A 15,964-nucleotide genomic window follows, 5' to 3' on the forward strand; every position below is an offset into this window, starting at 1 on the left:
TTCAATATGCAAAGTCTTTTATTTAAAATTTGAAAAGTTAAGACTTACGACCACCTCAGCATATGCCATTCCCATTTTATAAAGAGGAATGACGGTTTCAAACTCGTGCAGAGCTGCATTTTCATTTACAGAACTCTGTAGGCACTTTAGAAGTGAAGCTTGGCTTCAAAATACAAACACTGGGGGCTTTGGCTCAACCTTTTAATATAAAAAATTCACTGATGTACAAAAATGTGAAAGTGTGACAATGACAACATATGAAATCCTGTGATTGAGAGTCCCCTCGGTGCGCATCTTGGTGCACCCGCCCACACAGACCCTGGCGTGGAAACAGAAACTAATGCAAACCATTGCTACCAAGAAGCGCCAACATGTACGTTCTGCACTCCACCAATCATAGACCAATATCTACTCCAAACAGTCAGGAACGAAAAGTACGGCATCTTCCAGGAACAGCAAGGTAGACTTCTTACTCACGATGGACCAGCACGAATAAACCCAGCAAGAAGAGGACGGCATACTAGAAGATAAACACAGAACACAAGTCAGGGAAGCTTTTAGAAGTCTCCACATCCTCAGAGTTTGGTCATGAGCTGGCCTTTGTGACCATGACAAATCACTAAACCATACAATTAGTCTGTAATCCATTTAATAGCTTCCAGACGTAAGCCGAAGAAGACATGTTTAAGGAAATGTATCATAGAGGCTCTTACCTTAAATTTCGGATAGTCATTCATGAGGATCGTCACAATTCCAATATAAGGAACAAATCTAAACAAATGAGCAAACAGAAAACTGGTCATCACAGAACTTCCTCGGTATCCGGTCTCATTTACCGAATGTTCTCGGTATCTTCCACAGAAAAACTCATGTTCAGTTCACAGAGTCCATTTGTACAGACTGTCCCATTGGATCCTTTCAACAAGTCATGTGACAGGGAAGTTAGGAAAAGCACCATTTTACAGATGAGGAAACAGAGGCCTCTGCCTGAGGTGTGTGGCTGCGGTGCAGGAGAACCAGGACTGGACCCAAGGTCTCTCGGGCTTCCAGGTGGGGGACTCTAAATTGTGGACTCAGTGCTAGGGGCGGGGTTTGTTGTCATAACCTTCCCGGAGCGGTCAGCCTGGCTGGGGCAACAAGGCAAACAAGGCCACATCATTACAAGGTACTTCATGTTAAGTGTCCAAAAAGTGAGTGTAACAGCTCGTTACAGTACTTAAGATTTCACCACCCTCTCATTTGTTAACCACTTGTAATCTAGCTTGTGCTCCTAATCCCAAAAACTCTTCCAGAACAGTTTAAATTGCTTTATGCAGTAGACTAGGCTCACCTCCCGTCTTCCTTTTCATCTCTGCAGAATTTGACTTTGAGGACTACAAACTTCCCTTGAAATCCCTTCCTCTTTGGTTTCTTCAACACACAACAAATCTATTTCTCCACCTACACCTCTTGGCTGCTATCCCTTTGCGTTTTTTCACTAGCTCTTCCTTTCTCCTTGCCCCTAAAATTTACCCCCCCCCCCTTTTAAAAGGTTTTATTTATTTATTCATGACAGACAGAGAGAGACAGAGAGGCAGAGACACAGGCAGAGGGACAAGCAGACTCCATACATGCAGGGAGCGCCAACGTGGGACTTGATCCCAGGTCTCCAGGATCACACCCCAAGCCGAAGGCGGCGCTAAGCTGCTGAGCCACCGGGGCTGCCCTAAAATTTATCCCCTTAAACTAATAAAACCACCTGTTAAATACTCTCATAGACCTGATATATTTCCTGTGGAGCCTTGGGCACATTTTAAAATTACATAATTAGTTGCACAACTAGCTGTATGTGTCTGTCTCTCCTACTTGACTCTAAGGTGTATAAGGGCAAAGATGATGCCAGTCTCGTTCTCCACTGTATTGTCAAGGCAATACACAGTAGGTAGGCATCTAGTAAACACTGCCTGAGTGAATGTCTGAATGTCCAGACCTCTTTCTTTTCCTTTCCCTTGGAGATCTCATTTGCCCCAGGACTTTGCTTCTTCCCTCAAGAGAAAATACTCCTCAACCTCCTAAGAATTCAGGGGTGAAAGGAAAGGTTAGCCGGGTCCCGTCACTGTGGGAGGAAATGGTAGTTAGCAAACTCACAACTTTGTTCTTTCTCCTCCTCTTTTACTGCTGACTCTAGAGCAGGCCAGGCCCAATGATACTGACCTAGAGTTTGTCCTGGAGAACGGAGGTTGGGCTAAGGTGGAGACTGAACTTTGCATACTTTAAAATAGCCCAGATGTTTCTATTCAGGGCATCTTCAACCTGTGCAACGTGCCAAAGGTGAACAAACAGAAATCACCTCCCACATAACACCCCCACCATCGAAGCCTCAGGCAAGCTTGAAAAACAGAAATTTTGTCTTTGGTGTACTTCCTTCCTTTGAAGAACTTCTCTTATTTCCTGTCTCCTGTCCTCACCCCATCCTGCCCCTCTCCCTTCTGGTGGCATTACTGGACCCCTCTCTCTCCTCATCTTCAAACTTCCATTCTGTAAGTTGATGTTTCCTAAAACCAAGCCTCCTTTGTCAGAATCACTTGGATAGCCTGTTAAAAATGCAGACTGCTGTGTCTTCCCCAGATTTACTGAGTCAGAGGATCTGTGGAAGTGGGACCCAAATAATGCTTCTGCACACTACAGCACCAGAAGCTCAGCTCTAGCTAGTGAGATGCCTGGAATAGGCATGTGGTGGCGAATAATATCCCCTCCTAAGGCCCATGTTTTAGTTTAAAACCCTGGAACCTCTAAGAGCTGAAAAGTAACAGTCCCTGCAAAATGGCATAGCTAAGCTCTAGGAGGGTACACAAAGGTTTTCTGTGTATGTAATTTTTTTTTTTTTTAAGATTTTGTTTATTCATGAGAGACACACCGAGAGAGAGAGGCAGAGACACAGGCAGAGGGAGAAGCAGGCTCCATGCAGGGAGCCAGACTATGGACTCGATCCCGGGTCTCCAGGACCACGCCCTAGGCCGAAGGCGGCGTTAAACCGCTGGGCTACCGGGGCTGCCCCGGTTTTCTGTGTTTTTAATATGTATTTTTCCTTTGTAATGCAGTAACGGTTATAACTGCTGTCTCATAAGATCTTCATCAGAACAATGGCTTTCAATGAACTCATCTAATTTAAGAAGGTGAAGGCAGATGCCTCACAGTAACATGCAGACTAAAAGCTATAAAAGCATCTGTGATTTCTACTAAAACAGTATCAGGCTGCTGATTCTGGTCTGATGATCAACCAGCAGCCATTCTCATAGAGACTTTTGCTGTTCCCTCCACGCAGTTTCTATGCTCAGAGAACCTTTAGCTCCCAGATCACACAGCCTGCCTATGAGTTCTCCATGGAAACATTTTTCCCTCTACGGTTGGTTTTTCCTCACCCCACCATGAGAGAAATGGAAGCAACTTGGTCTTTAGGAGTAATGTAAGCAAAAAATATGACAGGCAGTCCGAAGTCAAAGAAAAGATTTGATTGCTTGTCTCATTGCTTTCCTCCATGGACAGAGCAGGAAAGGGCTGCTAGGCAAGTACATAATGTTGCTGCCATCAGTTATCTTAAATTCTTATCAGTGCACTCTTTCCTGCTCTGCTTGGAGAGACTTTGCTAGCGCAGAGTTGATAATAAGCAGAAGAAGGTTGCAAAGAAGTAAAACATGCCACCCACAAAGTCAACTCTGACAGCAGCCTGTGCCAAGTTAACATCTAGAAGGTAGAATATGGAGAAATACATGCCCCTGGGAGGCACTGGTGAGGAAGGACCCTCAGATGGAAAAACTACCTGCTGATATTTGGAGAAAATAATTTTGTCAGATGTCAAAGGAGTCTCTATCTGGGAGTCTAGACCATGGCTTCTAACTGAAAAAAGGGGTCATTGTTTCTACTCCAGAATGATCTGTTTCAAGTTAAGTAAAAGGTACATTTCAAAAGCCTCATCCCAGGGGCGCGTGGGTGGTTCAGTGGGGTAAGTGTCTGCCTTTTGCTCAGGTCATGATCCCAGGCACCTGGGATTAAGCCCCCCATGTCGAGCTTCCTGCTCAGCGAGGAGCCTGCTTCTCCCTGCTGCTCCCCCGGCTTGTGCTTTCTCTGTCAAATAAATAAGTAAAATCTTAAAAAAAAAAAAAGGATAAATAATAAAAGCCTCATCCTTAAAACTGGTTTCAGTCGACAGAGAGCTCAATTACTCTGCTTTTTCCTTCTCCTTTACATCTCTTTCCATTGTCGATATTCTCCATTCCCGACCTCCAGCCTCTCACCCTTTCCTCCTCTTGCTCCTGCTCTTCTTTCACTACAGCTTCTCCTCTGTTTTCAACCTCCTCAACTGAGAAAGAATCACCCATATTAAATACTTAGTTGGTTCAGTATTAGTTTCATTTTCTAAAATTGTTTTTATTACATGCTGTAACATGAAAACATGATGCTAGGTGAAAGAAGCCAGACATAAATTAAGACTACATATTGTAAGATTCGGTTTATATAAAATGTCCAGAACAGGCAACCCATAGAGACAGAAAGTAGATGAGTGGTTGCCAGGAGCTGCAGGGAAAAGGGGATGGGGAGTGACTGCAAATGAGAATGGAGTTTTCTTTCTGGGGTGTGGACATGTTCTGAAATTAGACAGTGCTGATGGCTATGTAACCTTGTGGATATAATAAAACCCACTGAATTGTATACTTCTAAGTGGTGAATTGTATCTCCTAGCATATATGAATGATATTTCAATAAAATTATTTAACTTGTTTTTATTTAGGGCCTTAGGCTTCAGTGTAAAATTTTTTAGTGTGCAACTATCTGGAAAAAAATTTTGTTTTTATTGTGTAAAGACACGAAAGCTATTCTAAAGGTCTGGGTATAGTCTGATTTTGAACAAAAAGACTCAAGGAGACTGACAAGTCTGAAAAACCACATTAGCAGCATCTTAGGAGCTGTGGGTGATGGGAGTGTGATTTCTCAGAAGCACTGATGATCTAGTTTGTATTATAACAGTATGTTTCAGGCGCCTGGCTGGCTCAGTTGGTGGAGCATGTGACTCTTGATCTCAGGGTTTTGAGTTCAAGCCCCATGTTGGGTGTAGAAACTACTTAAAAATAAATAAAAATCTTAAGGAAAAAAAAAAGTATGTTTAGCTCCAACACAGGAAATGAAGTTCCTCTGAACTGGAGGCATACACACAAACAGCTTTAAAAGAGACAAAACACACTGGGGCTTTCTCTGCTCCAATCTCTCTGACCCCAAAACAGCATCTCTTATGCTATAACTGAGGCAGCTTTCACTTAGTACCTCACACTGACTTATCTGTGGAAAGAGAACGCTTCAGTGTGGTGGCCTGATCTCTAGTAGAATCACTCTGAATCCAGTGTTTACAGAAGGAGCAGATGTTCTGATAGGGGAAAAAGCCCCATGTGGCTTCTAAATAGCAAGAACCAGAACCTATCCACTTTCAGAAGTGTTACACCAATAATTTTGGTGTGATGGCTGTTAAGAGGTGGGCTCCGGGGTCAGCCAGCCACTTATCATCATCAGCGTGGCCTTAGATAAGGAACCTAACCTGTCTGTGTTTCCTCATCTGTAGAATGGAAATATTAGGGTTGTTCCATGGTTAAAATGAAGTAATACTTGTAAAGAATTTAGAATGAGTCTCTGGCACATAGTAAGCCCTGATAAATGTGAGTTATTGTTAATACTATTAATAACAAAAAGGTAGTTAACAATTCCATACATCCTCATATCAGTAACTTACAATTCCTGTCCTCCACTGATCTGTTCTCCTGATAAAATCTGAAATAAATAGGCTTAATATAACTTTTAAATTTCATTTGACCTCAATGATTTTAAGACTAGAAATAAAGCAGTATGAAATAAACATGATAAAATTAATTTAGATGAATACTTTAAGTTGCTGACTCAGTAACTACCTAAGAAATATGGTTTCAGGAAGCAGGATCAATACTGCTCTGGACCCTCACCCTCCACCCCGAAACTAGCAAGGTTTACAAGAAGGTGCCCAATGACATTTCTTGAATTAAATAAACGAATTTTTAAAATTGTCACTCCAATTCATCATCTCATCACTAATATGCTACTCTTTTCCTGCACCCCATTACTTCCTCTCTGGAGCAGTAGACCTCAAGTTTTAGATGCCTTTTAAGAAGCATACTTTTTTCAAAGGACACAAGGTGATTTGGTAGAACCATGACCAACACATTCTATTCAATTGCATGTGATCAGATGATATGACAGAGGGCCATGTTTCAGGGGACATGGAAAGCTCAGTAAATGCTCCCCTTTATGCTTACCCCCTTGCTCTCCCCACGACATCCTTCTTCTCTAGCCAGTGTTGTCCTTGTTTATAGAGGCCTCGGTCATCAACGGCATTATTATCTCCTTTGGTCAAAAACTTGATATGTCCATTTTGCCTTTAAAGGGTAAGGGGAAAAAAAGAGTAAGAGACAGTCAAGTTATCAAATATCTTCATGCCATTTCCAAGCACAAAATTTGGTTTTCTTAACCAAAAATGCTGTGGAACTGTAATATTTTATCATCATTCCTACTATCAAAATAATTATCTATTTAGCTAAAAGGATGTTCATAGCTGTGTTTATAACTAGGGAGAAACTGGAAACATGCTGAAAGTCTAAATATGTAAGCACTGAAGACAATGTTATATTAGAATAGTTAATGACACTGGAAGATGATAAACATTTTATTAAGTGAAGAAAAGATTACAGAATCGTATATACGGTATAATCTCATTTTTATATTAAGTTAAACACAAACCACCAATTTTCTATAAATACAAAAAGGAAAGGAATATATTAAACTAACCCACAGGATATAATCTGCAACAAATACTAGGGAAATTAGAGAATAACCTACTTTTTTCAACCAACAAGTTGTGAGGAACAAAGAAAGTTGGAGAAAGAATTTACAGGTTAATTAAAAGAGACTATAAAAGCCTTATCAACCAACTGCAACCAAGGACCTTATGTGAATCTAGATTCAAACAAACTGTTAAAAAGAAAAAAAAAAAAAAAGCTTATGATACAATTGGGAATTTGAACAAAGATTGGAAACATTGGAAACATAATGATACAAAGGTATGGTTGTTCTTTGGGGGGGTATAACCATGCTAAATGTAGTTATGTTTTTTAAAAGCTCATTGCTTATGCTATATAGATATTTACTAAAATTTTTACATAGGACATGATATCTAGGATTTGATCCATATAATACAGGAAGAAGAGTGGAAAGAGGTGGTAATATAAGTGGGGCAGAACTGGCCATAGATTAATAATTATTGGGACTGGATGACAGTACATGGGATTTCATTATATGGTTTTGTATACTTCTGAGCATGTTAGAAATTCTCCATGTTTATTTATTTATATTTTATTTTTAAGTGGGCCAACATGGGGCTTGACATGACCCTGAGATTGTGAGTTGCAGGCTCCACTAGCTAATAAGCCAGCCAAGTGCCTCAGAAATTCTCCATATTTAAAAACTAAAATGAAAGAAAAAATAAGAGTAAAAAAGATCTGAAGTGATAAACCAAGGTATAACAGTAGCTATCTACAGCTTTCTTTAGCTTCTAATTTTTTTCTCCAAAAAATATACATTGCTTTTATGAGCCAGGGTTTATAGGAAAAGCATTTTACTTGATCAGGAAATTATTAGTTTAATTCTGCTAAAGAACAGGAGGTTTCTAGGAATTTTAAAATTTAACTGAAAGCAAAGTATAGTTTTTTACAGTTTGATAAAGAGTATCTTAAAACTGATTCAAGTTGAGTGTGGGTTAACTACCATATCAGAAGAAAATTAGCCTCTGACTCCTACTGACTAATATCTTCTTAGATCCTAAACCAGAAACTGGCTCACCAAACACTAAATGTGCAGATGAAACTAAATTGGAAGGTGTTGCAAACACCAAAAACACTTAAGTGCAAACAGTCACATTAAAAATGAGATTCCAGTTAGAAAAAATGCAAATATATACAGAGAAAAATAATCCTTAGCTGACAACTCAGTGAGGAAGTGTCTGAAAAGTTCTGGAGTGAAAGAGGGCAGGTGCCAAGGGGAGCCAGCTGCAAGAGTGCAAGTCAGGAGCACAGGCACGGAGAGTCTACTCAGCCATGAAAACAACAGCAAGCCCAGAAAAGTAACATCAAATTTGAGGAAAGGGAAATGGGGGAACAGAAACGTTCCCCAGGACAGGGACACTACAGGAGACTCTGTTTGAGGAGAGTCCTCCATTTGCTGACAAAACACACCAGCATACCCGAGTTCCCTGCCCTGGGATGGTACTGGGAGAGACTGCTAGAGCTGTGGTAGAAAGTGCAGGTAGGTCTCTATCCACCGAGAGGCAATGGTGGCAGTGGCTCCTGCTCAACCCACTGTCCAGATCCATCCCAGCACTCCCCACTCCAGAGGCCCCAAAGGCTAACTGGTGACACACTTACATAGGGCCTTCCCTGGCTGCCATATGGACCAAATATTTAATATGATCAATCTCCAAGGAGCTCGACGTGCTTGCAGCTTAATTCAACCATCATAATACTGTGATATTAGGCGGGAAGAATTAATCACTTTCTATATAAGAAAAAGTAAGACCCTAAAAAGCCAAGTGGGCACAAAACAATCTATCTCTCTGCACAGAAAAAGCAAAGCTAAGGATTAAGTCATCCCAATGGCAAAATTTCTCCTTCCAAACAATTGACCACGTGCCAGTATTCATCAGCATCAAACTATAATACCTTATATACTAAGCTCAACTTGGAAAATGTGTATCAGAGTAGGCTATAAAATAAGACAAAGTACAAATTTATATGAGTGTGTGTGTGTGTGGAGGGCACCTGAGTGGCTCAGTGGTGGAGAGTCTGCCTTTGGCTCAGGTCATGATCCCAGGGTCCTAGGATTGAGCCCCACATCGGGCTTCCCACAGGGAGCCTGCTTCTCCCTCAGCCTATGTCTCTGCCTCTCTCTGTGTCTCTCATGAATAAATAAAATAAAATAAATGTATATGTGGGGAAAAATGTAAGCATGAAGAGCGGATGACTAGCAGGCTAATGTGAAGAACTACCCAAGAGAATCAAGTCAACTGATAATATTCAAAATGATGTCTCTCAAATGAAAACACAGACAACACTATATGCTAGTTCTTTCCTGACTCATTTTTGTTGGAAGAAAATGGAAAATGAGAGTAGGTGGGGGGAGAGGACACAAAGAAGATGTTTCGCCACCTGCCAGAGCATGGGTAACCCTGCCTGCGGACATGTCTCACAGCCCTATTATATGAGCCAGGAGCAAGAATTCCCCATTTTTTACTCACTTAAAAACACAGTAACTTCAATAAATGCAGGAAAAGGTTGAGTCTTTTGAAAACACCACCGATCACTTTTTCCCCATGTACTATTTACTCCTCCAAACAACCTATTACAAATACTGGAAGTTTCTTATTGTCCCTTACAAGAGCATTTTGCCTGAGCTCAGCAGTGCACTAGAGCTACATCCTGGATTATGTCTGCTTTCCCACTGCCTGGTCAGACAGCTCAGTGTGTAGCGTTAGTGTCCTCTAGAGAACAGGTAGGAAGAGGTCATGACCATACTAGGCAGAAAGAGCAGATTCAGATTCATGGGCCTATTATCAATATATTTTTAAGCAGTGCTTGGCAAGCTGATCTTTTAGTTCAGGGATTCTTTGCATATGTGGCAATACCAGGTACCTTCTACCATATGTTCATGAGATAAACATGTTACCAAAATTGTATTGAGTAGATCCCAGTGTTGTACAGGAAAGAAAATGTCTATTTATGAAACAGAGAGAATTACCCAAAATTTAACATTCTCTCTGGGTGTTAAGGTTGCATATGGTTTTATTTGCTGTTATTTCCCAATTTTATACAGTATCTTATTCTATGCTATATAATAAGAATGTTCACAAGATGGAGAGTCAATATATGAAAAAAGAAGGCATGGTACGTAAGCAGCAGGTGGAGAGAAAAAGGAGGAATGAGACCAAAGAGAGAGGTCAGCTGAATGAATCCTACCTCTACTCTTCCTAAAGTTCAGGATTTTTTTTTTTAAGATTTTATTTATTTATTCATGAGAGAGATACAGAAAGAGAGAGAGGCAGAGACACAGGCAGAGGGAGAAGCAGGCTCGATGTAGGGAGCCTGACGTGGGACTCGATCCCGGGTCTCCAGGATCATACCCTGGGCTGAAGGCGGTGCTAAACGCTGAGCCACCCGGGCTGCCCATAAAGTTCAGGATTTTATTTCCTAAAACAACATTCAGATGAATAACAGTGTAAAATTCAGCCTGAAAACGTTCAGGGCACATTTATTATAAACATTTCATCCATTCTGGCTGTCATTTAGTCCCATATTTAAGAACATTGTTAGCACTATGAGATTAAATGATTATCACAATCAGTTATTTTAGTCTCCCCAAAAGAAAAAAGGAAATTGGAAGCTTCACAATATTAATTGGATCTGTTATCTAAACAGGACTTTGGGCACCTGGGTGGCTCAGTGGTTGAGCACTTGCCTTTGGCTCAGGTCGGGATCCCGGGGGATCAAGTCCCACATCGGGCTCCCCACAGGGAGCCTGCTTCTCCCTCTGCCTACATCTCTGCCTCTCTGTGTTTCTCATGAATAAATAAATAAAATCTTTAAAAAATAAAATAAAATAAACAGGTCTTCAAGTTGAACACATCTCAGGAGTCTAAAATGAATCACCAAAAACCCGGGATTAGTAGGACCGTACATCTTACAATATTCAGAATTCTGTTATTTTTTATTTTATAGTATCTGTCAGTGAGCCTGCCCTAGAACAAGATCAAACTGTTTAAAATAAAAAACTCAAAAAAAAAAAAAAACTCATTCAATTCCAAAGGATTGCATATAAAAATGCTTCTGCTCTAACCAAAAGTAGGGTCTGAGTGTCATTTGATTTTCTCTGATAAGTTCAGGGAAAAGTTGGCTCTGCTTTGCTAACAACATGCAGTGCTAAGAATATAACGCAAATCCACTTTGAGAACCTGTACTGGATAAACCTACACAATTCTAAACTAAATTTCTAAAAAGAGTTTAGTTATTCCTTCCTAGTCAATGGTAGAATGCCATTTTAAAATTATAATCTTTAAACCACAAGGACTACAAGTAAGAAAGGAAAATTCCAAAAATCTATAAAAAAAAAATTTATAATCTTTCAAAATATATACTGAAGTTTGAAAAAAAAAAAAAAAGAGCAGTCTGATCTTTATTTCACCAATGAAGAAAGAACTCTTTTAAACTAAAGTGGTTATGTGGATTTTCAAAAAGCAACAGCTGGCAGTCCCCTCTTGTTTAAGTGGAGAAAATAAATTACTCTAGAGGGTAGGGCAAGAATAACATAATATTTATTTAAGTCTCTCTCATTCTCAAGAACCTAAATCACTGTCTCATTGTTTTTATTCCCCTCTGTGTGTCCTCCAGGACACCTATCTTTTCCTTCATTTCTTTCTTTCCTTCCCTCCTGAATGTTTTCCATAACTAGAATACTCTGGATTTGGAAGGGAGGGTGTGAGGAATGTGGAGCTGGACAGGGAAGCATAGGCTCAGAACTCACAGATCTTGTAATTCATCTTCCTAAATCTCTTAATATTATAGGTAAGGAAACAGACCCAGAGAGATGAAATTTTTTGCTCATTGTTATGGCCTACATCCATGTCCAGGTGATACTAAAGGTTTTACATATGTCCTTTCTAATTCTAAAATGCAAGAGTCTACGTTTAAAAGAGTAACTTAATTTTAGAAATTTTCTTTGGAATTTAGGGGCACCTGGCTGGCTCAACTGGTGACCCTTGATCTTGGAGATGTGAGTTTGAGCCCCATGTTGGGTATAGAGATTACTTAAAAATAAAATCTCAAAAAAAAAAAAAAAAGACACTTTCTTTGGAATTTAAAAAAGTTGGTAAATTTATTCTTATTTGACATGGCTGTTAGATTGCCATAAAGGTTTTGTTTTGTTTTGTTTTGGAAAGATTAGGAAGGGCTACCTCATCAATTACATTGGAAGATTCTTTTTTTTTTTTTTTTTTACATTGGAAGATTCTATTTGGGATCAACCTTTATGTCATTTTTTTTTGGGGGGGGGTGATACACAGGGGGATCTGGTTGGGAAGTAAAAAGAAAACCAAGAAAAACTTCTAGAAAATAAATAAATTAATTAATTAATAAATAACTAGTTTTCTAAATGTTCACCAAGCCTTCAGACATTCATAAAAATGGATTGGAAGAAGAACCGAGGCATTTCCCACTCTTCTTAGCCTTCAGGTTATCAAAATTAAATACTGCAAACATAAAATATGAAAATATCTTAAAACAGAGAAGGTACAGTTTGCACATACTTTTCATGAATCTTCAAGACTCGGTGAACTATAGGAATCTCTCTTCCTTCTATCCTAAAAACAACAATTTCTCCCACTCGGATGGGATCTTCAACTCGATTTGTTAAAAAGAGAAGATCTCCTCTATGAAATGCTGGCTCCATGCTGCCACTAGGAGAGAGAGAATATATAGAAAACAAAAAGTGTAAGATTCAATTCACTTTCAAAAGTTAACCAATCACAAGTATCACCCCTGGAGTATATTTGATACTTAAACAAATATATCAGCATCCATGTGTGTTGTTCTCAAAATATGGTTTCCACAAACTAACAAGTTACACAAAAGTTACTATAGTTATTAGCCTTTACTGACTAGATTTGTTTCAAGCATTACTATTCAAAGGAGCTTCAGTCTTGAAAAGGGCAATGTTACTAATTCCTTCACCTTTTAAAATTTCAAGTGACAAAGGGAATATAAAAGAATGAACTTTATAATCACTGCCCTTATTCTCACCTCATCTGAAAATGCTAAATACATTCAAATATTCAAATGAGAACTGGATCATCTTCTGCCATTTATAGAGACTAAGATGACCTTACGGTTTTGAACCATTAAGAAGGGAAAACAGCCCATCAAGTCAAAGAGCAGTCAGCTACCAAGATAATGCTTCTGTTATCAACTTATTTATTTTAAAAAGAGAAACAAGAAAGAAAACTAAGAATAATAGCAGAGATTTTTTTAAGAATTTCAGAAACAAGGAAAGGCTTCAATTCTGTGGTAATTAGTGAGGACAAACTTCTAGAATGCCTTCTCACCTCTCCCCTGTCCTATACTATACCAAGTTCTTCAAGGTCCTAAGATATCTGCAGCAATTTAACCTTTTCTTGCTATTTAGTAGTAGTCTAGGGATGCCCGGGTGGCTCAGCAGTTGTGCCTGCCTTTGGCTCAGGGCATGATCCAGGAGTCCAGGATCAAGTCCCTCATGGGGCTCCCTGCAAGGAGTCTGCTTCTCCTCCTGCCTAGGTCTCTGCCTCTCTGTGGGTCTCTCTCATGAATACATAAATAAAAATTAAAAAAAAAAAAAAGAAGCAGCCCATAAGTATAATTTTCAAAACTCAAGCTCCAGTTTCCTTTCTTTTTTTTTTTTTTTTTTAAGATTTTATTTATTTATTCATGAGAGACACAGAGACAGAGGCTGAGAAAGAAGCAGGCTCCATGCAGGGAGCCTAATGTGGGACTGGATGTGGGAATCGAGCCCGGGACAGTAGGATCAGAGTCCCAGGACTGAGACTCCATTGGGCTCCCTGCTCAGTGGGGAGTCTGCTTCTCTCTGTGCCTCCCATCCCACTTGTGTTCTCCCCTCTCTCTAATAAATAAATAAAATCTTTTAAAAAATAAAACAGATAAAAGCTGAGCTGCTACAGTGTAATGGCTCATTTTTATTAAGCACTTACTGTATACAAAGTGCCATTCTAAGTTGTTTCTTTTTAAGCAATCTTCAGAGCAACTCTATGATGTAGATACTCTTATTATCCTAACTTTACAAACAAGGAAATTGAGGCTTAGAAAGGTATACAGTTATAAATTTTAAAAAAATGATAAAGGTGAAATTTGAAAAGGGAGTCCAACAGAATCCACTCTCACTGTGCTAACCTGCTTCTGAGCCATTCTAGAATTTTCAGCGGGGAGTATCATCACGTTTACATTTAAAAGTCATAATTTCAGAAGGTATAGAATATGCAGAGCACATTTAAATATTTATTGAATTAATGAGTAACTAGAAAAGGCCAAAAGGTAGACTGGCAGACCAAGTGTCCAGGCCAATACTTATAAATGAATTCTTGGCAATCATTAAAAGTGCTATTAAAAATATGGACACAGGAGAATCATAAGGGGACACATAAAGGATGCACATATAGAATTACTTCAATTACATAAGAATATACATGAAAAAAGGGGATCCCTGGGTGGCTCAGCAGTTTGGCGCCTGCCTTTGGCCCAGGGCGCGATCCTGGAGTCCCGGGATCAAGTCCCACGTCGGGCTCCCGGCATGGAGCCTGCTTCTCCCTTCTCCTGTGTCTCTGCCTCTCTCTGCCTCTCTCTCTCTCTCTCTCTATGTCTATCATAAATAAATAAATAAATAAATCTTAAAAAAAAAAGAAAAAAGAATATACATCAAAAAAGAAACTAAAATGTTAATAGTGATTATATCCCAGAACTATGGGTAGACTTTTTGTGTTTTCAACATTTCATATAATGAAAATATATAAACTCTTGCTGATTCTAAAAGCGTATTTTTAGAGGTCACTACAACAGCCCAGGCAGGAAATGAGGAGGGCCTGAAACAGAACAGCAGCAGGGAAGACAACTATAAAAGAGTCTAAGAAAGAGGAGGAAAAATAACAAATTTGATGGCCAACCTGATATAACGGGGTGAGGAGGATGACATCTGGGTTTCTTTTTTTTTTTAAGATTTTATTTATTTATTAGGGACACGGGGGTGGGAGGTAGAGACACAGGCAGAGGGGGAAGCAGGCTCCATGCAGAGAACCTGACGTGGGACTTGATCCTGGGTCCCCAGGATCACGCCCTGGGCTGAAGGTGGCGCTAAACCTCTAACCCACCGGGCCTGCCCTGACACCTGGGTTTTTAACAATGGCAAAGGAGCAGATGTCAGTGACAGTCACAGAAATAAGAGGAAAAAGAACAAGTGTGTGGAAAAAGGAGACGAATTTTACTTTTATTACAAGGAGTTTCAAGTGAAACATCAAGGAGTTTCAACCACCATGTTCAGATGGAGATGTCCAGTGCAGGGTGAAAACAAGAGGCTAGATTTTAGGGAAGAAAGTTGGATGAGAAATAAAAAGATTTAAAAATTCAGATACAGGTGGCATTAAAAACAGGTGTAGTGGGGCACCTGAGTGGCTTAGTTGATTGTTGATTTCAGCTCAGGTCCAGATCTCAGAATCATGGGATCCAGCCCTGCACTGGGCTCCACACTCAGCTTTCTGCTTAGGATTCTCTCTTTCCTTCTGCCCCCCGCCCCCACCCTGCATATGCGCTCTCTCTCTCAAATAAATGAATAAATCTTAAAAACAGTGTGCAGTGAGAGGACCATTGAAGAAATAAACTAGGGGAAACCTTTTAAACATTAAATATATTATTAGTAAACTTCTTACCATTACCTGATTAAAGTATACTTTTAAATTTAATACATCAATTGTAAATTTTAAGAAGTTTAATATAGAGGATCCCTGGGTGGCTCAGTGGTTTAGCGCCTGCCTTCAGCCCAAGGCATGATCCTAGAGTCCCGGGATCGAGTCCCACATCAGGCTCCCTGCGTGGAGCCTGCTTCTGCCTGTGTCTCTGCCTCTCTCTCTCTCTGTCTCTGTCTGTCTCTCATGAATAAATAAATAAAATCTTAAAAACAAAGTTAAATATAAACCACTTAAATATTTTTAAACTGACTTCAGCTCTATCTATAAATGGGAAAAAAAAGTTTTGATTGTTTCCTGAAACTCTAATTAAAAAAATAATAAGAAAGTATTTATCTTCACCTGAAACTAACATAACACTGTGTG

General features: G+C 39.6%; 1 protein-coding gene across 6 annotated transcripts in view; it reads right to left on the reverse strand.

The window, feature by feature from the left end:
- Positions 1-15,964, reverse strand: part of SEC11A (SEC11 homolog A, signal peptidase complex subunit) — a 39,802-nt gene continuing 23,838 nt past the window's right edge. For 3 of the 6 annotated variants that reach the window (XM_025438174.3, XM_049108485.1, XM_035714146.2), the window contains 4 exons: positions 12,404-12,553; positions 6,315-6,434; positions 714-771; positions 1-520 (listed from right to left, as the gene is read on the reverse strand). In XM_025438174.3, coding sequence (XP_025293959.1) covers positions 470-520; positions 714-771; positions 6,315-6,434; positions 12,404-12,553 — 379 coding nt within the window. In that variant the 3' untranslated portion in view covers positions 1-469. Of the gene's footprint in view, positions 521-713; positions 772-5,758; positions 5,797-6,314; positions 6,435-12,403; positions 12,554-15,964 lie in introns of all 6 variants that reach the window. The other 3 variants (XM_025438175.3, XM_035714147.2, XM_025438176.3) reach the window with 3 other exon arrangements.

The sequence above is a fragment of the Canis lupus genome, chromosome 3 (assembly GCF_003254725.2).
Source record: "Canis lupus dingo isolate Sandy chromosome 3, ASM325472v2, whole genome shotgun sequence".
Lineage (NCBI taxonomy): Eukaryota > Metazoa > Chordata > Mammalia > Carnivora > Canidae > Canis > Canis lupus.